The sequence below is a fragment of the Chiroxiphia lanceolata genome, chromosome 1, assembly GCF_009829145.1.
Source record: "Chiroxiphia lanceolata isolate bChiLan1 chromosome 1, bChiLan1.pri, whole genome shotgun sequence".
Lineage (NCBI taxonomy): Eukaryota > Metazoa > Chordata > Aves > Passeriformes > Pipridae > Chiroxiphia > Chiroxiphia lanceolata.
In genome coordinates, this window is record NC_045637.1 from 2,154,274 (window position 1) to 2,180,202 (window position 25,929).

A 25,929-nucleotide genomic window follows, 5' to 3' on the forward strand; every position below is an offset into this window, starting at 1 on the left:
GCTTTAAGTAAACTTCCTGGAGGAGGGAATTTCCCTCGGGAAGGCGGCTGGGTGAGGTCTCTTCTACTCTGGGTGGGTTTGGGGGAAGAGCTTGGTCCTGCCAGCAGCTCTGGGTGCTCCTGGTACAACAAAGTCTGGGAAAACATGGAAGTTTTCCAACTGTTTTCTTCTCCTTGAAAAGTTCAGCTGATGTTTCCTGATGCCTTGGCTCTTTTTCTTTGAGAAATCCCATTTTTTTTCCTTAGCTGGGGAGGTTTTTCATGGATTGGGACCACCTGGGTGTTTATCCTTATTTCCTCCATCCTCTGGGTTTCCATGGGGAGCAGGGATTTGGGAGGGTCTGGATGTTGCAGCCACGAGGAAAGGGAGGTGAGAGCTGGAGGGGTCTCTCTGCTCTGCTGAATTGTTTTCCAGCGTGGTGGGAGCTGGGAATTCCTCCTGAAACTCACGTTTTAGGGGGTGTTTCCCTTTTTTGTTTTTTTCTTTTTTTAGCAGGAATTTTATTTTTTCCACCTCCCAGAGCAGCTCAGGGGCTGAACTCAAGGATTTGCTGTTTCTTGGTCTCTTTGGGTCCTTGCTAAAACTGAGCTCGACCCTTTGGGGTTGAGCTCTTGGGGTTTACTCCGGGAGAAAATTTGGGATTCTACCAGCCCTGGGATGTCTCCCTGTTGTTGCAGTGACATCCTTGAGGACTCTGCCTTAAAATTCCCAAGAACTGCTGGATGAGGGAGCCATGGGAGTCTCAAGGGACAGTGGGATGAAGAAGAGCAGCAGGTGGGTCCTGTGGGGCGTGGCAGGGGACTTTGGGGGGACTCCAGCATACCTGATCACTCTGGATTTCCTGGGAATTTCAGGCCTTAAGGGATCAAGCAGAAAAATCCCTCTACATTTCCTTTGGGGAGCCCTTTTTTGGTGCTGCTGGAAATCAGGGTTGGTCAGTGTGGGATCACACCCTGGATTATTTTCCCTATTGAGGGGTTTGCTGTGGGTATTCCCTGCTTGGCTTCGGTGGGATCAGTTTTTCCTTGTCCCCAGGAAGCGAAAGAAGGAGTTGGAGAAAGAGCAGGAGGTGCCAAAGGAGCTCAGGACAAAGATTGGGAAGAAGGAGCCGGAATGTTCAGTGCAGGTACCTCTTTCTCCCCACTGGGGTGACCTTGGTGACTGTCCCAAAAATTTTATGGATGGAAAAAAAAAACAACCCTATGGCATAAACTTCCTTCTCCTCACGCTGCTCCATCCTGGTGCAAAGTTCCCTGTAGGAAAAGGGGGAAAAGGGAAGAAGAAGAAACCACCAGAAGTTGAGGAGAAGCCACTGCAGGAGAATGTCATCAGCAGGTGAGTCCTGGGGACTCCACCCAGGGAGGAGATGGGATCTCCAGGGCTCTGCTCCCTCCATCTGGGATCATCCCATGGGAATTCCACGTCCAGCTCTGCTTCCCTTGTGCTGCCTGGATCATCGGAATGGGAGAAATAAAGGCATGGAGTGACAGGACAAGGGAGGATGGGCTTAAGATGAAGGAGGGAGGGTTTAAGTTGAATTTTGGGAAGGAATTCTTCCCTGAGAGGGTGGTGGGAGGCTGGATGGAATTCCCAGAGAACCTGTGGCTGCCCCATCCCTGGAAGTGTCCAAGGCCATCTTGGAGCAACCTGGGCCAGTGGGAGGTGTCCCTGCCCATGGATTGAGATGATCTTAAGGTTCCTTCCAACCTGAACCGTTCCATGATTCCTAAAAATCGCGTTTTCCTTCTGTCTCCTCCGTGTCCAAGAAGCTCCCTAAAGCAGGAGGATGCAGGAGGGAAAGGTCTTGGCTTGAACCTGTGGAATGGGATCCAAGCCGAGGAAGGAGCTGCCCCGGGCTCGGTACGTGGTGGTCTGGGAGCTGAAGGATTTGGAAGCACTCCTGTGGTTTATTCCCAAGGCATCTGTGATGGTGGTGTCCTACAGCCTCAGGATGTGGGAAAACCCCTGTTTTTGGAGCATCCGGAATTAAATTAAGGAGTAAATTCCCTGTGTGGCCATGGGGGTTGGATCAGTCACATTTCGGTGTTTCCCGGGAGCACCGGACATGGGGGACTCTGTCACTTCCCAAGCATAATGTTGGGATTGGTCTCATCCTGCAGCATCTTTCCTGAGGGATTTGGGCTTCCCTGCCCCATCCCTGGAAGTGTCCAAGGCCAGGTTGGACGGGGCATGGAGCAACCTGGGATAGTGGGAAGTGTCCCTGCCCATGGCAGGAGGTTGGATCTGGATAATCTTTAAGGTTCCTTCCAACCCAAACCATTCCATGATTTTTGGCCAATTCCTACAATGTTTTACTTTGCCTACATTAACATTTCCCACTTGTCCTCTTGTGGAAAACTAGCAGAGAGGCTTTTTTTCCAAAAAGGATCTAAAATGTCAGCAAACTCTTTTCTGGCTGGATAAAACTGGAACCACAGCCTGGAAAAAGCCCCCTGGTGTGGGGGGGGCCTGTGATCCGTGTCCTGCTGTTCCTGGTGCAAAAATCAGGAATCCACAGGCAGGATTTACTTTGGAAGGTCGTGGTTCCTAAACTTCCTGACATGATTCCTGCCAGCAGCTGTAGGATTGTGAATCCCAGAGCAGGAATATTCCCAGGGAATGAAAGTTTACGTTGTCCTGACCAACCTCTAATTAACTGAGGTTTTGATTCCCCTTTTAATGAGTTCACCCAGCAGCTGCTTTCAAGAAAAAGCCCTCTGTGGTTTTGGGTTCCTTTGAAAGAGAAACTCGGGAAGGCGGAATTTCGCAGGAGAGCCTGGATGCTTGGAGAGGGTTGGAGGAGCTTGGGATGGGTTTCAGGGTGTCTGTTGTGGTCAGGAGCAGGAAAAAAAATCTGGTTTCAGCTTTGAGAACAAGTGTGCAAATATTAAAATAAGATTCCTGGTGGCCTCCAAGGGGCGGATTTTAGGGTTTGTGTCCCCTCTGAGCTCGTTTGCTTCCAAGTTCTGTCCAGTTTTCCCTCTATTTTGTCCCTTTCTTGTGTTTCCACCCTGTGACTTTGTCCTCATCCCTCTTTCCTCTTGCCATCTGCTCCAAGGGTGATTTCACCCCCTAAGGGCCAGGCTGGCACTTGATGCATCTTTATTTTGGAGCCATCCCATTCCTGTTAGTCCTGGAATTCTATCCCAGCAGTGCATCCAAGGAGCAGGTGGTTGAGGAGGGATAGAGCTTTTGGGGTTTTGCTCCATAAAATACTTTAATGGTGTTGCTGGAAGGAAGGCAGGGATTTCCTAACCCAGAAAAACTCAAAGCTTGGAAAATCTTGGATGGTTTGGGCTCCTGGTTTCCGGCCAAGGAAGGGGAAAACAGTGGAAGGGTGAGGGGCTGGGTGATTTTTGGGAGCGATGCTGCCTTTGGGGTACCTGTTCCAGGTCACCTTTCCCAATATATTCCAGGAGGAGACCAAAGGAACCCTCCCCCAAGGACCATCCGTGGAGCTCCAAGACTCTTCAGGGTGAGTTGAGTCACTTGTGGGATGATTTTTACCTGGAGAATTGGGAATTTTGTCCTTTTTCTTCTTCTTTGTGGGATTGCACAGCTCTAATTTTCCCTCCTGTGTCACCAAAACTAGCAGTTGGTGCCTCCACTGAGCAGCTTCACCGGTGACACCTTTCCAAAAACATCCCGAGGGGGATTTAAGGCCCAATCCTGGGATTTCAGGGTGGAGAGGGAAGGTCCTGCCCCATCCAAGCTCCCTGAGTCAGCAGGGTGGGATTGCTCAGCTGCAAATAACCTCTGGAAACAGAGAGGTGGGAACAACCAGCCTCCCAAATCCTGGGAAAAGGCTGTTCCTTCCCTTTCCCCGGGCTTGATCTGGGCGGAGATAAGAAGCTAAACTCAGAATAAAGCTGGGCCTAAGCAGGTTAATCCTCTTCAAAATGCCCACTGAGAGGCCTCTAATGAGACCTTTGGAATAAAGAGCCGATCCCAGAAGGTGGCAGGAAGGACTTTGCCTCCTGAGTCATGGATCTGTTAATGAGATTGGAAGGGCTGAGCTTGTTTTCCCTGGGATATTTTCCCTAATGAGTTTAGTGGGGATGGCGTGACGTGCATTCCAGCTGGAAAAAGCAGCTGGCTCCTGGTTGGTGTTTTTTTCTTGGGAACTTTGTTTCCATCCCAAAATTTCTGTGCCCCGTTTTGTCCCACCTTAAGGTAATTAAGGATCAACCTAAATGAATTTGGAGAAAAAGGCCAAAAATCTCATTTTCCTCTTGTAGAAACTGTGGTGGGATGTTTTGGATAAAAGCAGGAATTTGTGGCTCTTCTGTTTGGTTCCCCTGGAATTCCAGGAGAGCCATCCCATCCCTTCTGTTGAGCCTCTTCCTTGAGAGCAGGAATGTGGTTTTCCAGCTCTTTCCTGGGTAGGATCAGGCTGTGGTTCCAAAGTGGTCCTGCTGAGGGGTGCCAGAAGCTGGGAAAAGCAGGGAACGGGGCTGATCCATGGGCTTGACCTCAGCTCCAGCCTTGTCCAGCAGGGAGAACTTTCTTGGGAGGTGACAATGACACCGAAGGGACAGAAACAGTTTCCATGTGGACATGGAGGCACAGTCACCTCCATCCGGAATCCCAGAGGTTGGAAAAGACCCAGATTCCATGTGGGGCCAGGGGACACCATCACCTCACCCTCATGGAATCATTAAGGTTGGAAAAAGACATCCAAGATCATTGAGTCCAACCACTAACCCACGTCCCAAGTGCCACATTTATGTTTCCTGAACAATTCCAGGAGGGATGGTGATTCCAGCACCAACCTGGGCAGCCCATTCTAATTGCTTGCCCACCTTCCCAGTGAAGAATTTTCCCGATATCCATCCAATCCACCCTGTGGAGATGTAGGCTTGGTTTAGGCTGTGCTTGCTATCCTTCCTTCCTATTTTGCTTGGATCTTTTTTTGGGGGGGGAACAGGAGCAGCTCCAAGATGATGTTCCCAACTCCCTGCCCTGGCTCAGAGAAACCTTTGGGAAGAGTTTATTTTATAGGGACAGGTTGTGCTTTGTAATCTTTCCCAAGTCCCACAGAAATCCCAGAAATTCCTGTGATCTCTGTGCTGACCAGGGAAACATTTCCCATGTTCCCCACCCATATCGTGGATGGAGGAATCGTGGATCTGGACCACTCCTTGTCCTGCAGGTTATTGTGTCCTTCCGTGTCCTTCCGTGTCCTTCCGTGTCCTTTCCGTGTCCTTCCGTGTCCTTTCGTGTCCTTCCTTGTCTTCCGTGGTCCTTCCTGTCCTTCCGTGTCCTTCCGGGTCCTTCCCTGTCCTTCCCTGTCCTTCCTGTCCTTCCCTGTCCTTCCCTGTCCTTCCCTGTCCTTCCCTGTCCTTCCCTGCTCTTCCCTGTCCTTCCCTGTCCTTCCCTGTCCTTCCCTTCCCATCCTCAGGCTGCCTTGGGATGGAGGAGCTTGTCCCCACAATCCCAGCATCCTATCTCCTCCTTCCACTGTATCCATGATATCCAACCTGATCCCACATGTCCTGTGTGCTCTTGGTGCTCCCAAACCTTGTAAACTTTTCCCTTGAGGTTTCTCTGGGAATATTCCCTTGGAATGTCGCCCATTTGGTCTGGAGACCTCCTGGGTCCTGCTTTTTTTGAGCTTCCTCATCCACCAAATCCATGTGGGATAAAATGTGGATAAAATCCGCTGCTGCTTTGGGATATCTCCGTGTGTCACAACACCTGTGGAGCTTCCCTGGAGGAGAAACAAGGACTTGTTTGGGAGCAATTCCCTAATTTTGGATGGAAGAGGTGGAGCTGGTGCTCCCCAAGGTGTGAAAAGTGGCTGGAATTTCATTGTAGGTCCCAGGACAAACCCCAGGAAGCAGGACCTGCGGTGGGACAGCAGCTCTTGGAGAGCCAGAAACGGAATTGGGGTAGTAAATCCGGGAGGATGACATTCCTGGACCTGATCCTGCATGGAATACATCCCTCAGCCACTCCTGGGCTTTGGGATAACCTCTCTCCTTTCCAACCTCAACATTCCTTCCTTCTGGCTGCTTCCCACAGATCCCAAAGCCAAGTGATGGTGTTGCTGGTGGGATTTCCTCCCCTCTGGAGATCCTGGGAATTTGGAGATGGATGAGGAGAAGGAGCTGGATCCCCCTTTCCCACAAAAGGAATGGGATTCCCAAGTCCTGAAAAGCAAAAAAGGAAGAGAGAAGAACAAGAAGAAAAGAAGGAGCAGGAAAAGGGATTGAAGAGGAAAAGAGGGAAGAAGAAGGATAAATTTGGGGATGGGATGGAGGGAATTGAGGAGAAGGAAGAGGAGGGTGATGGTGGCAGGAATTGGGAAGGGGAACAGGGAAGAACCAAAAGAGGGAAAAGCAACGGATTTCAGGGACAGGGGGATGGGAGAGAAAACCAGGAGACGGGAAAAGCGAAGAAACACAAGAAGGTGAAAGTTGAGGGGGCGGAAAAGGTGGGAAAAAAGGGAATAAAGAAGGAAAAAGCGTTGGAAGAAGAAAAGGAGCAAGAGGTGGAAAAGATGGAGAAGGAGGAGGAAAGAGAGGAAGGAGTGGGAGGTGAAATGGAGGGAAAAGATGAGGCAGGAAAGGGAAGTGGGGATGGAAAAGGAGGCTAAAGGAGGAGGAAAAAGGTGGGAGAGGAGGAAAGAGAGGAAGGAGCAGGAGGTGAAATGGGGGGAGGAGATGAGGATTGGAAAGGGAAGTGGGATGGAAAAGGAGTAAAGGAGGAGGAAAGTTGGGAGAGATGCGGAGCACTGGGGATTGAGCAGGAAAAGGAGGAGGAGGAAGGGAAGGGAGATGGGGCCAGGGAAAGAGAAAAGAGGAAAGCAAGAAGAAAAAGGCCGGAAGGGAAGAGCAAGAGAAGGAGGAGAAGAAGGAGGGAAGAGGAGAGACTCCAGGGAAAAGCAGGAAAAGGAAATCCACGGAAGGAGGAGGAGAAAAGAGCACAAAAAGGCGCGGAAAGAAGAGGAAACAGAGGCGGAAAAAAAGTGGAATGGTAAATATTCCATGTGCTTTTGGCTCCCCAGGAAGGTTCGACCGAGGTTTGAGTTCTTTGGGTAAAAGTGTGGAAATGGAATTTTGAGTTTTATTTCTTGGGGTAAAACTGAAAATTGAATTTTTGGTTTATTTCTTGGGGTAAAAGTGTGAAAATTCAATTGTAGTTTTATTTCTTAGGGTAAAACCGAAAATTCAGTTTTAGTTTTTATTTCTTTGGGCAAAAGTGTGAAAATTGAATTTGAGTTTTATTTCTTGGGGTAAAACTGAAAATGGAATTTTGGTTTTATTTCTAAGGGCAAGAGTGTGAAAATTCAATTATAGTTTATTTTTTTGGGATGAAAGTGTGAAAATTGCATTTTTAGTTTTATTTCTTTGGGTAAAACGAAAATTGAGTAGTTTATTTCTTGGGGGAAAGTGTGAAAATTGAATTGTAGTTTTATTTCTTGGGGGGAAAGTGTGAAGATTGAATTGTAGTTTTATTTCTTGGGGGGGGAAAGTGTGAAGATTGAATTGTAGTTTTATTTCTTGGGGGGAAAGTGTGAATATTGAATTGTAGTTTTTATTTCTTGGGGGGAAAGTGTGAAGATTGAATTGTAGTTTTATTTCTTGGGGGGAAAGTGTGAAGATTGAATTGTAGTTTTATTTCTTGGGGGGAAAGTGTGAAAATTGAATTGCAGTTTTATTTCTTGGGGGGAAGTGTGAAAATTGAATTGCAGTTTTATTCTTGGGGGGAAAGTGTGAAAATTGAATTGCAGTTTATTTCTTGGGGGGAAAGTGTGAAAATTGAATTGCAGTTTATTTCTTGGGGGGAAAGTGTGAAAATTGAATTATAGTTTTATTTCTTGGGGGGAAAGTGTGAAAATTGAATTTTGTTACCATTTTTACCTGTTTTGCTGGATTTTCTGAAGCCCTGAACTCGTCACTCTTGGCAGGACGAAGGGCTGAGAGAGAAAACCCAACAGTGTCTGCAAAATTGAATTTCTTTATAATTTAGTATTTAAGGTATTTATTTAATAGTTGATTTTAGTTATTTCTCCAGAAATGCCTTTTATGGTGTCCAGCCAGGGAAGGGAGATGCTTGGAGATAATTTGCCCAAATTATATAATGAAATATAAATATTTATATATATATATATAAAATAGAAATAAAAATATAAAATAAGTAATAAATAAATAAAACTAATTATAAAGATACAAATATAAATAACTAAATAATAATAGAAATACAAAATATAAAATAAATAGAAATAAATAGTAAATAATATAATATAAAATAAATAGAAATACAAATATAAAATAAATATAAATAGATAATAAATAAGTATAAATATAAAATAGAAAATAAATAATAATATATAATAAATAAAAATAAATGTACAATATAAATAAATAATATATAATAAAGATATGCATATGAAGATGCAAATATAAAAAACAATAAATATATAATAAAACATAAAAATAAATAGAATAGAAATGTAATTATATTTATATTTGTATAATAGGTATGTTATTTGTATATTTTATATGAATATTTATACTTATTTAATATTTGTATTATTTGAATAAAAATATAAAATAAATTATAAATAAATAAAACAAATATAAAATAAATAATGAACATAAAGATAAATATAAACTAATAATAAATATATAATAAAATAAATAAATATAAAGATACAAATATAAAACTAGAAATATATATAATTAAAAAAAATAAAGGTAACTATATAAAAATATATAATTATATTTATATTTGTATATAATAGATAATGTTATAAAATATTAATGTAAAATATATAAAATATTTAATAGTCATATTATTTGATATTTATACAATATAAGTACTATATAATATATAAAATAGAATATTTGTATGTAGTATATAATTAAATTTGTATACATATAATTATAATACATTATATTATAATATTATGTATACTAAAAATATATAAAAATATATAAACAATCTATATAAATATAGAAAATAAAAATAAATAATAATATAGAAATAAAAGTAAAAATATTAAAAATATTCCCAGAGAGCAACATCTTATCAGGGACTTGTGGAGGGTCTGTATTTCTTTTCCTCCTTTTCCCCAACACTTTCTGGATTATCCAAGCAGATTTTTTTTATAGGAAATCATTGGGAAGGATGTGGAATGTGTCCAATGGATGCTCCATTATTTTTGGAGCCACTTTGGTGTCGGTCTCTGTCCCAGAGCACCCCAATATTTGGGATAAAAAGGAGGATTTAGGGAGCTGGGAGCTTGGAAACCTGAGCTGGGGGGAGCTCTGAGGGTGTTATCCCAACCAGGGATATCCATAAATCCCTGGAATTTTTGGGACAGCTCCGTGACAGCGTGACAGAAAAAATGGGATTTTTGCTGTTTTATCCCAATTAAATCCATGGTTTTGGGATGTTGGGCATCGAAAACAGGGTTTCCCTTCCCCCCCCCACCCCCCCCCCCCCCGTGTTTTTTCTTGGAAAATGCACCTTTTGGATTTGGATTTCTTTGCATTTGGATTTATTCCTCTGTGTTTCCCATCCCAAATTCCTGTAGCTTGTTGATTTTTCCTTAATATTTTTATTTTCCCTGTGTTTTTGCTTCCAAAATGCACCTTTTGCCACACTGGATTTATCCCTCCACATTTCCCGGTAAAATTCCTGTAGCTCATTATTTTTTCCTTAATATCCTTTTATTCCCTGTGTTTTTCTTCCAAAATGCACCTTTGGCTACAATGGATTTATTCCTCCACCTTTCCCAGCAAAATTCCTGTAGCCTGTTGTTATTTCCTTAATATTTTTATTTTCCCTGTGTTTTTGCTTCCAAACTGTACCTTTAACCACACTGGATTTATTCCTGTACATTTCCCATCCAAAATTCCTGTAGCTCTTTGATTTTTCCTTAATATCCTTTTATTCCTGGTGTTTTTCTGGGAAGATCCACCTTTTCCTACAATGGATTTATTCCTCCACATTTCCCATCTAAAATTCCTGTAGCTCACTGATTTATTTTTTTTCCTTAATATTTTTTTTTCCTGTGTTTTTGTGGGAAAATCCACCTTTTACCACACTGGATTTATTCCCTATTTATTTCCCATCCAAAATTCCTATAACTCATTGATTTTTCCTTAATATCCTTTTTTATTCCCCCCATGCTTTTCTGACAAAATCCACCTTTTCCTACAACCCATTCATTCCTCCACATTTCCAGGGGGAAGGAGAAAAATCCCAAAAGCTTCCGGGGCTGCCTCCGAGCAAGAAATGGGAATTTCTCTCTCTCAGCCCCTGTTTTCCCAGAAATCCTTGGCTTTTTTTTCCCCTTGGAGATGCTGGAATTAAAGGGCCAGTGCCTCATCCTGTACATCCCTCTTCTTTTACACCTCACCTTTTTTCCCCCCCCCCTTTTAATACTTTTCTGATTTTTTTTTTCAGGTTGTTTTGCCACTTTTTTTATTTTTAACTTTTAAATTTTATTGATTAATTGATTAATTAATTAATTAATTGATTTTGAGTCTCCAGCTGAGACTTGGAAAACGGGACTTGAAAATCCTGGTTTTTTTCTGGCCGAGGGGGGAGATGTGTTCAAATCTTATTTGCATTAAAATCAAAGTTCTGAATGATCCTGAGGAGTGGCTCCCAGGTTTTCCAGAGGAAGCCATGGCTGCCTCATCCCTGAAATTCCTTCAGGATGGCTTGGATGGGGCTTGGAGCGACCTGGGATGGTGGAATGGGGTCTCTTCCATGGAATGAGATGATCCTTAAAGTCCCTTCGCTCTCCTGAATCCCTCCAATATCACCACCCCCTTCCTCAAAACACCTTTCCCTGGATTCCTTTGCAGCTTCCCTCTTCTCAAACAACGGGAAAAAAACCGAGGCGGGAGCGGAGGAAAACGGGATTTCACTTGGAATTTGGGCCAACTTGGGGTCTGCAACTTCACCTTGGAGGTTTAGGATATTCTCACAGGGTCCCCCTTTGTGTCTTCTCCCAGGTGGGAAGAGGAAAAGAAGGAAGATGGAGTCAAGTGGATGCAGTTGGAGCACAGGGGCCCCTACTTTGCTCCCCTTTATGAGCCCCTTCCCGAAGATGTTCACTTTTATTACGCCGGTACGTCCGCCTCGGGATGGCACCTGGGGTTGTCTCTTCCCTGGAAAAACAGCTGGTGTCTTCTGCTGTATGGAAGAGGAATATCCCATGGGATAAAGCCTGCAGGCCTTGCTTGGAGCTGGAGGTGGAAGGAGTTCTGGGGTTATTCAAGAGTTGATCCCAGTGGTCGTTTTTTCCCTGAGGAACCGTTTTTTTCCTTGTGAAGGTGTGTTTTGGGGTTGAGTTTTGAGGATGAGTTGAAGCTCATCCTGGCTGGAAAACCAGGATTTTCCTGTCCCGTGGTCTCAGTGACTTGCCCCACAAAGTCTTGGAAGGCTTTGGTTGAGGTGCTCTGAGCTCCTGCTCGTGGCTCCTGGTGTCCCCAAGGTCACCAAGGATCACTCACGGCAACTCCAGTGTCGCCGAGGGGCTGATCCAGGACAGATCCAGAGCTCTGCTCTCCTTGTTTTCCTCCCATTTCTGCTGGATTGTCTTCTCCCTGCTCTCAGCTTCATCCCTGAACTCACTTCTGGTGGATCCAGGCGAGGAGGGGCAAATTGGGGCTTGGCCAAAGGGGTGCTAGAGATGGGAGGGGACCACATTCCCTGGGGGTCTTGGTGCTCCTCAGCTCCATCCCTGGGCCTTCCTATGCCTTTTTTCCAGTAGGAAAAACACCAATTTTTGGGGAATGAGGTGTCTGGAGACACCAGAGGGCACTGCTGGGACATCCATGGGGCTGTCAGAGACTTTTTGGATCTCTGAGGAGGATCCCTGGCAGGGTTTGAACTTTCTCTGTGACCTCTGAAGTTGTTGGAGATCCCCCTGTGTGCAGGGGCTTTGGCCTGGAATCTTTGATCTTGGCTCGTTTCCTTAAAAATTACCACCATTCCTGAATGGAAAAGTGTTTGTGGACAGGCAACAACCCCAAGCAGGAGGAGACCACGGAAGGGACCACGTGGTTCCTGTGGGTTGTTGTGGGGCTGCTCTGAAGCTGTGACCCCCCATGGCCTGCAGTCCAGGAACCCCAAACCCCGGTGGTCCAGGTGGGATTGGACTATCCCCTGGAACTCTGCAGGTTGCTTTTCCTCCAGCTTACCTCAGAAAGCTGTTTCCAAGGAATTCCTAGGATGAGCCAAGATGTGCTTCCTTGGTTTCGGTGTGTTTCTCTGGGCAAAGAGCTCAGGAGAGGGTGGTGGCTTTGGCACCTCCAGGGCGTGATCCCAGGGCCGGAGAAGCCCCGGGAACCGATCCCAGGGCCGGAGAAGCCCCGGGAACCGATCCCAGGGCCGGAGAAGCCCCGGGAACCGATCCCAGGGCCGGAGAAGCCCCGGGAACCGATCCCAGGGCCGGAGAAGCCCCGGGAACCGATCCCAGGGCCGGAGAAGCCCCGGGAACCGATCCCAGGGCCGGAGAAGCCCCGGGAAACCGATCCCAGGGCCGGAGAAGCCCCGGGAACCGATCCCAGATGCTGCCCAGAGAAACTGTGCCTACCTCATCCCTGGAAGTGTCCAAGACCAGGTTGGACAGGGCTTGGAGCAACCTGGGCTAGTGGAAGGTGTCCCTGCCCATGGCAGGGGTTTTGGAACTGAAAATCCCTTGCAACCCAAACTATTCCATGATTCTTGGATCCACTGGACAACCAGGAGAGGCTCTTGCCTCTTATATCTTTTGCAAACTTCAGCTTGGAGCATCCCATGGTTGTTCCATCCGCGTGGATGAGATGAAACCTCTCCAAGGAGGATCCTGCCTCCTGGAATTGGTGTGATTCAGGAACATCCCACTGTGCCAAGAGCTGTGGACATTGATCCTGGAGCAGGAGGCGCTGAGGTCCTGCCAGTGACTCTTCTCCCCCCTTGTCCCTGTTTTGGTGGAGTGTGGAATGTGAGGAGTCTCCAAAGGACTCTGGGATTGGGCTGTTCCCTTCACCGATGCTGAAGGTCCTCTCTTTTCCCAGGAAAACCCCTGAAGCTGAGCTTGGCCACGGAGGAAATCGCCACGTTTTATGCCAAAATGCTCGACCACGAATACACGACCAAGGAGATCTTCCAGAACAATTTCTTCCACGACTGGAGGAAGGTACATCCCTGGGAGGGCTTCCTTGATATCCGTCATCAGGCCGTGGTGTGGGAGGGGAGGGAATGAGGGGCTTTTATGGCTTATTTATAACTATGAGATCCTAAATTCTGATTTGTTTCCTTGGTTTTGGGGGGATTTGGGCTGGGATTTGCTGCCTGCAGCATCTTTGAGGGCTTCACTTGCGCTCTCCCTGAGTTTTGGTAATAGAAGGAGGTGCTGGATCTTCCAGACAGCTTTCCAAATGTTTTAGGGCTTGAGGGAACAACTTCATGGTCCTAAATAAAACCAAAACCCCTGCTAGGGTGTGTTTACCCCCCCCCCCCCCCCAAATACCTTTGGTACATCTTCTGCAGTCCCTGAAGTTCCTGCAGTGGTTTTCCCATGGGAGATTTTTTTCCATGTCAGAGGTTGTTCCACCCCACCTTTGGCTGCATTTTGTTTCTCTGGGTGTTGGTTTAATCCAAAGGTTATCAGACCTCCCACCGTGGAAGCTGGATGTGGCTGTTGCCTCCTGATTTTTTTTTTTTCCAGAGAGCTGGAATATGGGTCTCTGTTCCCTTTTCTGGGAAGGAGAGGCACAAACTGTGTGGGGTTAGTTTGTCCTTCCAACTTTATCCAGCCCATCCCACCTTTTCCCCAGGAAATGACCTCGGAGGAGCAGGAGATAATCCAGGAGCTGACCAAGTGTGACTTCAGTGAGATCCACAAGTACTTTGTGGACAAAAGCGAGGCACGGAAAGCCCTCCCCAAGGAGGAGAAGCAGGTCAGGACTCATCCCTGGGACACCTGGGGCTGGATAACGGTGTTTTGGGGTCCAGCTTTGGGGTGTTTGGGCTCCTGCTTGTCATTTTTTCCTGATGGAATGCCCTGAGACCACTTTGGACCATCTCCTCCCTCTCCATGAATTTTATCAGCAGGTCCTGCACATTCCATGGTTTTCCAACCTGCCAACCATCCTTGGACCATGGTTTTGGGTCCTGCTCTATCCAGAGGATGGTGGACCTTGCTGAGGGACTGGTGGCTCTTGGGGTTGTTCCATCAGCATCACTGGGAGGGTTTGCAGAGTGGGTGGAGATGAGCCATTTTTAGGGAGTGGACTTGCCTCCTTCTCCCACCCTCTGAGCTCTACCTTCCCAACCTTCCTTTTCTCCAGGGAAAGGGGGGTGGTGTTGGGTGAACACAAGCCATGGGGGTTAAAACTCATCCTGTGGGATGAGAGTAGGTTTAGATTAGATGTTGGGAAGAAATTCCTTACTGGAAGGGTGGTGGGACACTGGCACAGGTTGCCCAGAGAAGCTGTGGCTGCCCCATCCCTGGAAGTGTCCAGGTTGGATGGGGCTTGGAGCAACCTGGGATAGTGAAAGGTGTGGCTGCCCAGGGGAGGGGATTGGAATAAGAATGAGATAAATTTGGAGGTCCCTTCCAACTCAAACAACTCCACGATTTTTTTTTGGCTGTCCTGGTGCTCCTTTCAGAAGCTGAAGGAGGAGGCAGACAAGATCCAGGAGGAATATGGCTACTGCATCCTGGATGGGCACCGCGAGAAGATCGGCAACTTCAAAACGGAGCCGCCGGGTCTGTTCCGTGGCCGTGGTGACCACCCCAAAATGGGGATGCTGAAGAAGAGGATCATGCCAGAAGATGTGGTCATCAACTGCAGCAGGTGAGTTGCCATGAGCTCCTGGAGCTGTTTTTGGGACCGGGAGGAGCGGGATCCTGGGATTTCACCATCTCCTGCAATCCCTGCTTTCCATGCCCTGAGGACTCGCTGGAGCTCTTTGGTCACCTCCAGAGGTCTGGCTTTGAATTCCTCTGTGGATCTCCAGTGGCCAGGAAGCTGCTCAAGCAACTCCATCTCCCACTGGCTTATCCAAAATCAACCATAAACAACCCATGGTTCTCTTGCTGCCTCTTGGAAGAAGGGACAACTCTGTGCTCCTCCTAATTTCCATCCCTCCTAATTTTTTGGATCCCTCACGCTGCCTGGAAGCACCAGGATCATCCTTGGAGGAGGGAGGAAGGCAGTGATTGGGTTAAGAGTGTTCTCTAAGTGCTAAATTATATGAGTTGGGTTGGTCTTAAACCACCCATTTGAAAACTTTGATTGAAAACATTCCCCTCCAGAAAATTCTCCTTTGTCTTCAGCATCCAAATGATAAAAGACCTCATGGTGGGAAGGGTCTGGAGCACCAGGAGTGGCTGAGGGAGCTTGGGGGGGCTCAACCTGGAGAAAAGGAGGCTCAGAAGGGACCTTATTTCTCTCTACAGCTCCCTGAAAGAAAGGGGTGGACAGGTGGGGGTTGGTCTCTTCTCCCAGATGGGGCCATTTCCTCTTGTGCTATCACTTAAGTTGTCCCAGGAGAGAGGTTTAGGTTGGATATCAGGGAAAACCTCTTCCCAGAAAGGGTTGTAAGGCACTAGAAAAGGCTGCTCAGGGCAGTGGTGGAGTCCCCAGCCCTGGGGGGATTTGAAAGATGTGTAGATGTGGCACTTGGGGACACGGTTTCATGGTGGACCTGGAAGTGCTGGTTTAATGGTTGAACTTCCTGATCTTGAAGGACTTTTCCAACGTTAACAATTCCATGTTGTGGAGCAGTTTTGGGTGGACTCTGTGGTGATGTGGTGACTGTCTTTGACAAGCTGAAGTTGAGCTGAAGTCCTGTCTCCTTCATGGTCTCAGGGCTTTAATCCTGCTTTTCCCACAGGGATTCCAAGATTCCTGAGCCCCCAGAGGGTCACAAGTGGAAGGAGGTTCGCTTTGACAACACGGTGACCTGGTTGGCCTCGTGGACAGAGAACATCCAGAACACCCTGAAGTACATCATGCTGAACCCCAGCTCCAAGCTGAAGGTTGGAATGGTGGTGGAAAGATCAGGGAAAGCAGAGATGTGGCACAGCACCAAAAATCCGGGGTTTTTTTTCCACCTTTGCCCAAAAAAACGGGGTGAACTAAAGGAATCTGTGTGTCGTTGGGTGGTGAGAGGAAAAGGACAGATGGTTGTTAAGCATTAATCCTTTTCCAGGGAAGGATTGCTGCTGGCACAGCCAACATTCCAATATTCCCTGTACCACATTCCACATGTGTGTCCAGGGAAGGCTGTTGGAAGCCTGGCAGGAGCTGGGAGGGTCCACAGGGACCAGAGTCCGTGGGGTGGAGTTCACTCATGGGGAAAGGTGGGATCGTGGTCTGTGGTGCCGTGGGAAGAAAGGAAAGGGAATTTAAGGCTTTTTCCAGTGTTCCAAGTAAATGAGGGCACTGAATCCCAGCTGAGGGAGTGTTGTGTCCCTCCCTGGTGGTGTCCAGGCAATGATGGCCGTGGCCACACAGTGTTTGACCACTTTGGCTCCTTGCTGGGCACTCCTGGTGGAGAACACCTTGACTTGGCCACGATCCTAAATCCAGCTCAGCCAGCAGAGGGCACAGAAACCTTGGATGAGCTGCTTCTGCTCCAGTTCTTCCACTTTGTGGATTTTTCCTCGAGAAAACAACGGGCTTTGAGTAGGATTTAGATGTTGGAGGTGTTTCCAAAACAGGGTTAGACTGGAAGGGGTGGAATAAAGGTGAAGCACAATGAAAAATGTCTTGGCCTCCCTTTATTTCCTAAGGAAACAGCGGGATTGGAGCAGGATTTAAATGCTGGAGGTGTTCCTAGAACAGGGTTAGACTGGAAGGGGTGGAATAAAGGTGGGACACTGATTGAAGAACGTCTTGGCCTCCCTTTCCAGGGGGAGAAGGACTGGCAGAAGTACGAGGTCGCTCGGCGCTTGAAGGACGTTGTCCATGAAATCCGGGCTCGGTACCGAGCGGATTGGAAATCCAAGGAGATGAAGAACAGGCAAAGAGCAGTGGCCCTCTACTTCATTGATAAGGTACCCACAGCACCACCCCAGCCCCCAGATCCTCCATCCATGTGGAAGTTGGGAATTGCCTGATCCACCCCACCCTGGAGTTGTTTTTTTGGTGATTCCTTGTGCTCCACGTGAGGAATCTTGGCAGCGATTATGGGATCGTGGAATGGTTTGGGTTGGAAGGGACCTTCGAGATCATCCAGTTCCAACCTCCTGCCGTGGGCAGGGACACCTTCCACTAGACCAGGTTACTCCATTCCCCATCCAGCCTGGATGGCTCCAATGCCCATCCAGGGATGGGGTGTGACCATGGATGGTGATTCCCACTATTCCCTGAGGGTGCAGTTGTGCAGCAGAGCAGGAGCTGTGCTGTCCTTCCTGGGCTTTACCTGCACTTGTGTCTCCGTGTGGTGGCAAAATCTCCACTGGGAAGATGGAGAACCTTTGTCTGGGTGGAGATGTTTTAGGGTTTCTCCTGCTGGAGGCAGCTACTGTTTGATTTCCACGAGGGTTCCAGTGAGACACCACCCTGAGAAAGCTGTCCTTGAGACTCTGGGACAGGGAGGTGTTCAAGACCAGGTTGGATGAGGCTTTAACCCAATCTGGTCTTGAACACTTCCAGGGAATGAGGAATCCACAGTTTTCCTGTCCCAGGTTGCTCCAAGCCCCGTCCAACCTGGCCTTGGACACTTCCAGGGATGGGACATGACAGCGAATCCCAAATTATGGCTTCCACTTGATACAAATAACTGGAACAGGGAAACTGTGGATTCCTCATCCCTGGAAGTGTTCAAGACCAGATTGAGTTAAAGCCTCATCCAACCTGGTCTTGAACACTTCAGGGATGAGGAATACACAGTAGTGGAAGTTGTCCCTGCCCATGGCAGGGGGTTGGAACAAGATGATCTTCAAGCTCCCTTCCAACCCAAACCATTCCACGATTCTCTTCCCCTGTGTGTCCACATCCACTTTAACAACCTTAGAAAGGGGGAATCGAGGTGGGATGGGGGTGGATGACTTCCTGTCTCCCTTCCAGCTGGCCCTGAGAGCCGGGAACGAGAAGGAGGAAGGGGAGACGGCGGACACGGTCGGCTGCTGCTCCCTGCGCGTGGAGCACATCCGGCTGCACCCCCGGCTGGATGGGCAGGAGCACGTGGTGGAGTTGGACTTCCTTGGGAAGGATTCCATCCGCTACTACAACAAGGTGGCCGTGGAGAAGCAGGTGAGCGGGGGCAGTGCCAGGTCTCCGGGTCCGCTCCATGTCCGTCGGTCCCAAAATCTGCATCCGAAACCTGTTGCGGAGACGCCTCTTGTGCCTTAAAACCACCTCCCTGTACTGGAGAACAGGGAGAAACTTCGGAGCAGGGCTTTCCAGGTTGTTCTGCCCCAGGGACTGTGAAGGGCCCGAGATCTTTTGAGGGGAAAAGGTCCCACCTCTTTTGAGGGGAAAAGGTCCCCCCTCTTTTGGGGGGGGAGAGGAGAAAAGTTCCCCCCTCTTTTGGGGGGGGAGAGGAGAAAAGGTCCCAAACTCTTGCTGGAACATCCTTAGTTGGCTGCTGGGCACCAGAACGTGAAATGTCTTCATTTGTATTTAATTATATAAATATAAATTTATATTTAATGGATATTTATATATTTATATGTAAGTATTCATATATTTAAAAGTATCAAAAATGGATGATTTTAATGGTGTTGGAGTGTCAGAGGTGGGAAAGGTCTGGGGGAACGGCACCAGTGTGGCACCAGGGGCAGCCCTTGGAGTTGAGAAGGTTGGTGGTGTGGCAGGATGGGCGTGGATCTGAGTCCATCTGGATGAGGAGACAGATGAGGGAGGTGTCTGGAAGAAATTCCTCCTTGTCCCTGACCAGGACCATCCTTTCCCCCCTCTTTAGGTCTTCAAGAACCTGCAGCTGTTTATGAAGAACAAGGACCCCTCCGATGACCTCTTTGACAGGCTCACTGTGAGTTGTCACCTCTGATTTTCTCAACCAGCACTGGTGACCCAGAGGGGGGAGAAGCAAAGCTGTGACTCCCCCCACCGCCAGCCTTTGGTGCTGCTCAGTGCCACCCCTTTCCGTGCTTTTAGTCATTCCACACTCAGAGACACCACTGGCACTGTTGGAGGGCCCTGGGAGGGGGCTCTGTGAGATGTTTTCCATCCTCTCTGTGCTCTGGTGGCATCTCTGCTTGTGGCCCATCTGAGGGGGTGGATTTCTGCTCCTTCGGTCCTCCTCATTCATCTCCTTGGGGTTTTTCTAGCCTGGGCTGTGGGGTCCACAGGGAGCCCCAGGGTGGGGCTGTGGGGTCCACAGGGAGCCCCAGGCGGGGGCTGTGGGGTCCACAGGGAGCCCCAGGGTGGGGCTGTGGGGTCCACAGGGAGCCCCAGGGTGGGGCTGTGGGGTCCACAGGGAGCCCCAGGGTGGGGCTGTGGGGTCCACAGGGAGCCCCAGGGTGGGGCTGTGGGGTCCACAGGGAGCCCCAGGCGGGGGCTGTGGGGTCCACAGGGAGCCCCAGGGTGGGGCTGTGGGGTCCACAGGGAGCCCCAGGGTGGGGCTGTGGGGTCCACAGGGAGCCCCAGGGTGGGGCTGTGGGGTCCACAGGGAGCCCCAGGGTGGGGCTGTGGGGTCCATAGGGGTGGGATGGGGTGTCCCCGGGTGGCCCTAGGATGGGGCTGCGGGGTCCCCGTGGGGCCCCAACACGTTGAACAGATCTGAGATCATATACTGGGTGATATCACAGAATCATTGAGGTTGGAAAAGCCCTCCAAGATCATCCAGTCCAAGCATTAACCACACTCAGCACTAAACCCCGTCCCCACAGGCCAAGATGTGTCTTCTTAGACATGGCTAGGCAGAAATTGTTGACTTCCAGGGAGATTCTTTGTGGGTTTAGGTGGAATTTGTGCCAGTTTTGGGTAAATGGTGGCCTGACCCGACAAGTGGATCTACAAACTTCAGAATTTCATGGTTTTTAATTTGGTTTCTTAGGTAGGAGAGGGTGTGAAAAACAAGAGCTTTATTTTCCTGTCTTCTTCTTGTTCTATTCCTTCTCTTTCATTGAATCATGGAATGGTTTGGGTTGGAAGGGACCTTAAAGATCACCCAGTTCCAACCCCCCAGCCATGAGCAGGGACACCTTCCACTATCCCAGGTTGCTCCAAGAACCATCCAAGCTGGCCTGGAAAACTTCCAGGGCTGGAGCACGATACTGAATCCCAAACTAAGTCTTCTATTCGCTACAAATAACTGGATTTGGGGCAAGAAGGGGTCACAGCTTCTCTGGGCAACCTGTGCCAGGAGCTCCCCACCCTCTCAGGGAACAATTTCTTCCCAATATCCCATCTAAACCTACTCTTTTCAACTTGAAGCCATTCCCCCCTTGACCTGTCACCCCAGTTGCTGCTGTGGGGTTTCCCCACCCTTTGTCCTGTCTCCTTTCCCCCAGACGACCTTCCTGAACAAACATCTCCAGCACCTGATGGACGGTTTGACGGCCAAGGTGTTCAGGACCTACAACGCCTCCATCACCCTGCAGGAGCAGCTCAAGGCCCTCACCAACCGTGAGTGACACCCTGGTTGGGCTCTCACCAGCTGCTTCATATGGCCAGTGGGCTCAGAAATGTCCACTGGTGTCCCCCTTCCTTGGCAGATGATGCACCACCTTGTAGGGTGGGACATAACTTATGGGGCTGCAACACTTCTGGTACCCTAGAGGTACCCAGAACCCACCCCAAAAGGGTGTGAATCCAATGGGGGAGGGGGGGCTAAAGGGGCCCTGAACCCCCCCAAAAGGGGCTGCACTCCATGGCGACCCTAGACCCCCTGAAAAAGGGGCTGCACTCATAGAGACCCTGTACCCCCCCTTAAAAGGGGCTGTCCCCCATGGACTGGGGGGATGTGGAGGGGCTCTGGAACCCCCCAAAATGGGCTGCACCCTGCCGGGGGAGGGGGTCTGGAGAGGCCATATACCCCCCCCAAAAGGGGCTGCACCCCATAGGGACCCTGCACCGTATAGGGGTCTTGCACCTCCCCAGGGGGCTGCACCCCATAAGGGCCCCACACCCAATAGAGGCCCCACAACCCCTCAAGAGGCTGCACCCCACAGAGACCCTGCATCCTACAGGGTCCGGTGAGAAATTGTTAACTCAGGGATACTCTGACTAATTTAGAGCCAGGGTGGGACTGTTTGTCTCCCTCTTCCTTGTTTTGCTCGTTGGTTGCACCATTTTTGCCTCCTGGGGCATGTGAATGACGAGTCTCAGCAGCAGAGATTGTGATGCTCGGTTGTGCTTCCCCAATTCCCATGCCCCTTATCACTATCCCTGGAGAAAAGATGGGAAAGGCAAATGCCTTGCTGTTGTTCTGCCTTCCCTAAATCCCAGGAAAGAGCCTGAGTGATGCTTTTATTTATTCCCAGCTGAGGACAACGTTGCTGGGAAGCTCCTCTCCTACAACCGAGCCAACCGCGCCGTGGCCGTGCTGTGCAACCATCAGAGGTCTGTGCCCAAAACCTTCGCCAAATCCATGGAAATCCTGCAGACCAAGGTGAGAGAGAGACCAAGTCAAGACCGCTAAGGCCTGATCTCACCCTCTGAGTTTAATTTTTGGGATGGGGGGGAGAAGGTGATGCTCGAAGATCAAGTCAATGAAGCTCATCAGGGAATGAAATGGGAATAGTGGAGCTTAATCAGTGCAGAGCCATCAGTGCCCAGGGTGGAGAAGGATGGGGTAAGATCCAGGATCAAATGCTGGTTGAACCTCACTTGGCACAGAATTTGGGTGGGTTTTTATGGTTTTGGTCTGTTTTCATCACTTGGTGCCTGCAAGCCAAGCTCTTTGTGACGCCACAGCTCTGGCCCAGCTGGCTCAGGACCAGGGAAACTGGTTTTCCTGTCTGACTGCAGGAGGACCAGCTGGAAACTTCATGGATCTGCTCTGGAAATGCCTCAAATTACCACTTTTAATCGTCCTCAGCTTTTGCTCACACTCCCCTGAGGGACTGGGACTGTCACAAACCAGTTGGTCTCAGGCAGTGGCATAAGATGAACGGATTTAGGAGCTCCAAGTGTCTCTGGAATCTCTTGGCAAGATTCAAAGAAATGCTTGAGCCCAGCAAGTGCTGCAGGGGCAGGTTTTTGGGACTGGGGTAGGGCTGGTAAGAAATTAAGGAGTGATGTGGGAAGGGGAAAAGGGAGGCAGCTGAAACCTCCAGGAAAGACAGGAGTGTGGTCTGACTTTATTTTCCCCCTTCCCAGATCGATGCCAAGAAGAAACAGGTGGAGGAAGCCCAGCAAGAGCTGAAAAAAGCTGAAGATGAGTTGGAAGACCCAAAAGATGCCAAAGCAGAAGCGTGAGTGGCTCTTCCTTGGAATCCTGTCTTGCAGAGGGATTCTCTGCATGGAGAGCCCATGGGTGGGGATGGTTTGGTCCAACACCCTCCTGGCAGTTCAAGAGAACAGGAATGCCCATGGTGGGGGGTATCAGGTGCCTCTTGGCCTGTGGAAGTCTGGAAGATGGTTTTAGATGATGTAGATGGTTCCCTCCACTAGACTAGGTTGCTCCAAGAACCATCCAACCTGGCCTGGAACACTTCCAGGGATGGGGCATCCACAGCCTCTCCGGGTAACCCATCCCAAGGTTTTGAGGGTGATGGTCTCTGGATGTTGGATTTTGTGTCTGCCCATCTTTGGTGGTGGGAATGATATTAGTTTATATTAAAAAAAACCAGGTCAAAGTCCTGGAGAACTAAGTCAAAATTCTTTTGATTGTTCCATTCTGGAATATTTCTAAGCTTAGGCCTTTCCTCTGTATTTTTAATTCCTGTGCCCTCAGGAATGTGGAGAAGAAGAAGAAGCTGCTGAAGAGGCTGGAGGAGCAGCTGGCCAGGCTGAATGTCCAGGCCACAGATAAGGAGGAGAACAAGCAGATAGCTCTGGGCACTTCCAAGCTCAATTACCTGGATCCCAGGATTAGCATTGCTTGGTAAATCTTGGATGTGCAGTCATGGAATGGTTTGGGATGGAAGGGACTTTAAAGCTCACCCAGTTCCAACCCCTGCCATGGGCAGGGACACCTTCCGCTAGCCCAGGTTACTCCAAGCCCCGTCCAACCTGCCCTTGGACACTTCCAGGGATGGGGAATGATAGTGAATCCCAAATTATGGCTTCTACTTGATACAAATAACTGGATTTAGGGCGAGAGGGGGTTCACTTGGCAAGTCTTCAACAGTGAGTTATTTGCTTAAGGAACTTGGGTTGGAGATGCTGCACCTGGAGTGGGGAGGACTCTGAATCACAGAATCCCAGAATCACTGAGGTTGGAAAAGACCTCCAAGATCATCAAATCCAACCTGTGCCCAATCCCCACCTTGTCCCCCAGCCCAGAGCACTGAGTGCCATGTCCAGTCCTTCCTTGGACACCTCCACGGATGGGGACTCCAAACCTCCCTGGGCAGCCCTTTCCAGTGCTTGACAACCCTTTCCATGAAGAAATTCTTTCTGATGTCCAACCTGACCCTCCCCTGGTGCATCTTGAGGCCGTTTCCTCTTGTCCTGTCCCTTGTTCCCTGGGAGCAGAGCCTGACCCCCCCCCCCCCCGGCTCCCCCTTCTCTCAGGGAGTTGCAGAGATCCAGAAGGTCCCCCCTGAGCCTCCTTTTCTCCAGGCTGAACCCCCCCAGCTCCCTCAGCTCCTCCTCATTTATTCTCCAGACCCTTCCCCAGCTCCATTTCTTTCCCTGGACACGCTCCAGCCCCTCAGTGTCTTCCTTGTCCCGAGGGGCCCAAAACCCACCCCAGGATTTGAGGTGTGGCCTCTCCAGTGCCCAGCACAGGGGGACAATCCCTGCCCTGCTCCTGCTGGTCACGTTATTTCTGATCCAAGCCAGGTGCCACTGTCCTTCTTGGCCACCTGGGCACACCTGGCTCGTGTCCACCAGCATCTCCAGGTCTCTGCCCCCCCCCAGCCTGGGAGTGCTCAGGGGTGGTCATTGGGCCTGGGGAGCGTTGGAACATCTCCCTGAGGTGGGAGGTACCAAACACACTCCGTGTCTTGTGCTCTTCACAGGTGCAAGAAGTTTGGGGTGCCCATCGAGAAGATCTACAACAAGACCCAGAGGGAGAAGTTCGCCTGGGCCATCGCCATGGCCAACGAGGACTTTGAGTTCTGAGCCCGCTTCCACCTTCAGTCCTTCATCTGGTGCTGCTGGAAAGCTTCTTTTATTTTTCCCTGCTGCTGCAGGAGGCTGAGGGGTTGTCTAGGAGAAGAATTTGATGCCTTTTTTGTAGACAGAAGAAAACCTCTGGTTTCTTTTCGAGCGGGTTTTGCTGATTGTGACCCTCGCCCTGAGTGACTTTGGGGGAGCTCCTGATTCCTCCTTGGAGCTACCAAGTGCTTGGGATTTTGTTTTTCTTTTTTTCCTTTGTGAAGAAGATTAAATGAGAGCCTTAATTGTGCTGATAGACAAGCTCTGGTTTAATCCTGTCTCCTTGATGTGGTTGGAGCCCTTTTTGAATTGGCTGGGTGGGAAATACGAGGCAGTGACAGCGCCAGAACAGGTTTGAGCTGCTCTGTCAGACCTGGGCTTGGTTTGGGGGTGAAATGAGAGGGAGGAGAAAATCTCAGGGCTCTACATTTCAGGGGGTTTTGTGCCCTTTCACCTCCAGGAGAGGAGAAAATTGTGCAGTTGCAAGGATGCAAAATGAAAAAAATGTGGGAGGGAGGAGAAGGATCCTGGATTAAAAAGCACCTTCACGTTACAGGGGGATAAAATTCACCTTGGCACGAGCCAACTGTAGTTTAACCACCCCTAGGTGGGTGAATCTTGGTCTGGGAGAGAACATCTCACTTGGGAATGTGGGAGTTTTTTTCTCCCAAATTCCCTCAGTTGGCTCTGTCTCAGTTTCTCTGGGGCACAAACTTAAACTGCCCAGGCACGGATTTAGGGAATGGGTAATTTCCTAGAAAACAGGCAGTAAGGAAAAATGATGCTGGGCCAGACTCTGAGTGTGCTGGGGGGGGTGGTACCAACCTTCCTGGAGCTCTTCCTGTGTTGGGATGACATTCCAACAGCTGCAGGGACCGACAGCAGCGACCACTCGTGCTGCTTTTGACGTAATTAGCTGGTTTTAGACCTAAAAAAAAAGTGATCCTAGCATGTCCCTGGCAACATTCCCACATCCCAGTGCCTCCCAGGTGTGAACAAGCTGTTGGATTAGCAGCAAAAGCCTTCTGGCACCTCAGGGCTGATGTTCAGGTCGCTCCAGTGCAAAGCTCCTGGTGCTTCCCATGTGTTCTTATGTTTAAGCTGTTGCTGTTTTGGTTGGGAATTGGGATTTTAAACACATTTCTTTAAAACTGGGAGTGGTTTTTTTTTTTCTGGGAATCGGTGACTGGAGGGTTTTTGGAGCTCATCCAGGGTATGGTTCTGCTGATGATGTTCCTTGAGCCCTGTGCTGGGGTTTGGAGCTCTGAGACACAAGGAACCAGTTTGGTCCCGGTGGATGGGAGATGGTTTTCTGCCCACCTTGAGGTGCTTTTTGCCTTTCCAAAGAGGTTAAACTGAATATTTGTCATTAAATGGTGTGGAAAGTTTTTATTCCATCCCAGATGGATGCTTAGAGAAGCTGTGGCTGCCCCATCCCTGGAATTGTTCAGGTTGGACAGGACTTGGAGCAGCCTGGGGCAGTGGAAGGTGTCCCTGCCTGTAACGGGGGGTTGGAACTGGCTGAGCTTTAAGGTTCCTTTCAATCCAAACCATTCTGTGATTCTCTAAAATAAGGACATAATTCCAGCTAAGTCCCCACAAAACCAGTGCTCCTGTGTCCCAGGAGCAGGAAAAAGAGGAGTGAGATGCAGTGGGATGAGCACTGGGGATGTCTCCGTATCACTGTGGATGTCCCCACCCAACCAGTACATTTATTAATGCTTTCTTTAGA

At 49.0% G+C, this 25,929-nt stretch overlaps 2 protein-coding genes across 9 annotated transcripts; both read left to right on the forward strand.

Moving 5' to 3' along the window:
- Nucleotides 1–6,041, forward strand: LOC116795161 (translation initiation factor IF-2-like). The gene is made up of 8 exons (XM_032704580.1): nt 1–72; nt 678–774; nt 1,036–1,126; nt 1,250–1,335; nt 1,770–1,860; nt 3,417–3,475; nt 5,818–5,891; nt 6,025–6,041. The coding sequence occupies exons 2-8, from the start codon at nt 734–736 to the stop codon at nt 6,039–6,041; spliced, it is 459 nt and encodes a 152-aa protein (XP_032560471.1). The 5' UTR covers nt 1–72; nt 678–733.
- LOC116799831 (DNA topoisomerase I, mitochondrial-like) lies at nt 5,498–24,442 on the forward strand. Of its 8 annotated transcripts, XM_032713232.1 has the most exons (14): nt 5,498–5,508; nt 11,646–11,850; nt 13,026–13,147; nt 13,788–13,910; nt 14,623–14,810; nt 15,853–15,997; nt 16,874–17,017; nt 18,033–18,218; nt 18,889–18,957; nt 20,441–20,555; nt 21,413–21,540; nt 22,251–22,345; nt 22,828–22,977; nt 24,059–24,442. In XM_032713232.1, the coding sequence occupies exons 2-14, from the start codon at nt 11,760–11,762 to the stop codon at nt 24,159–24,161; spliced, it is 1,659 nt and encodes a 552-aa protein (XP_032569123.1). In that variant the 5' UTR covers nt 5,498–5,508; nt 11,646–11,759; the 3' UTR covers nt 24,162–24,442. The 8 variants fall into 8 exon arrangements, with proteins under 8 accessions (XP_032569123.1, XP_032569132.1, XP_032569172.1 ...); XM_032713241.1 differs by lacking the exons at nt 5,498–5,508; nt 11,646–11,850 and adding an exon at nt 10,956–11,092; XM_032713281.1 differs by lacking the exons at nt 5,498–5,508; nt 11,646–11,850 and adding an exon at nt 11,370–11,613.
- Nucleotides 24,443–25,929: the final 1,487 nt, after the last annotated feature.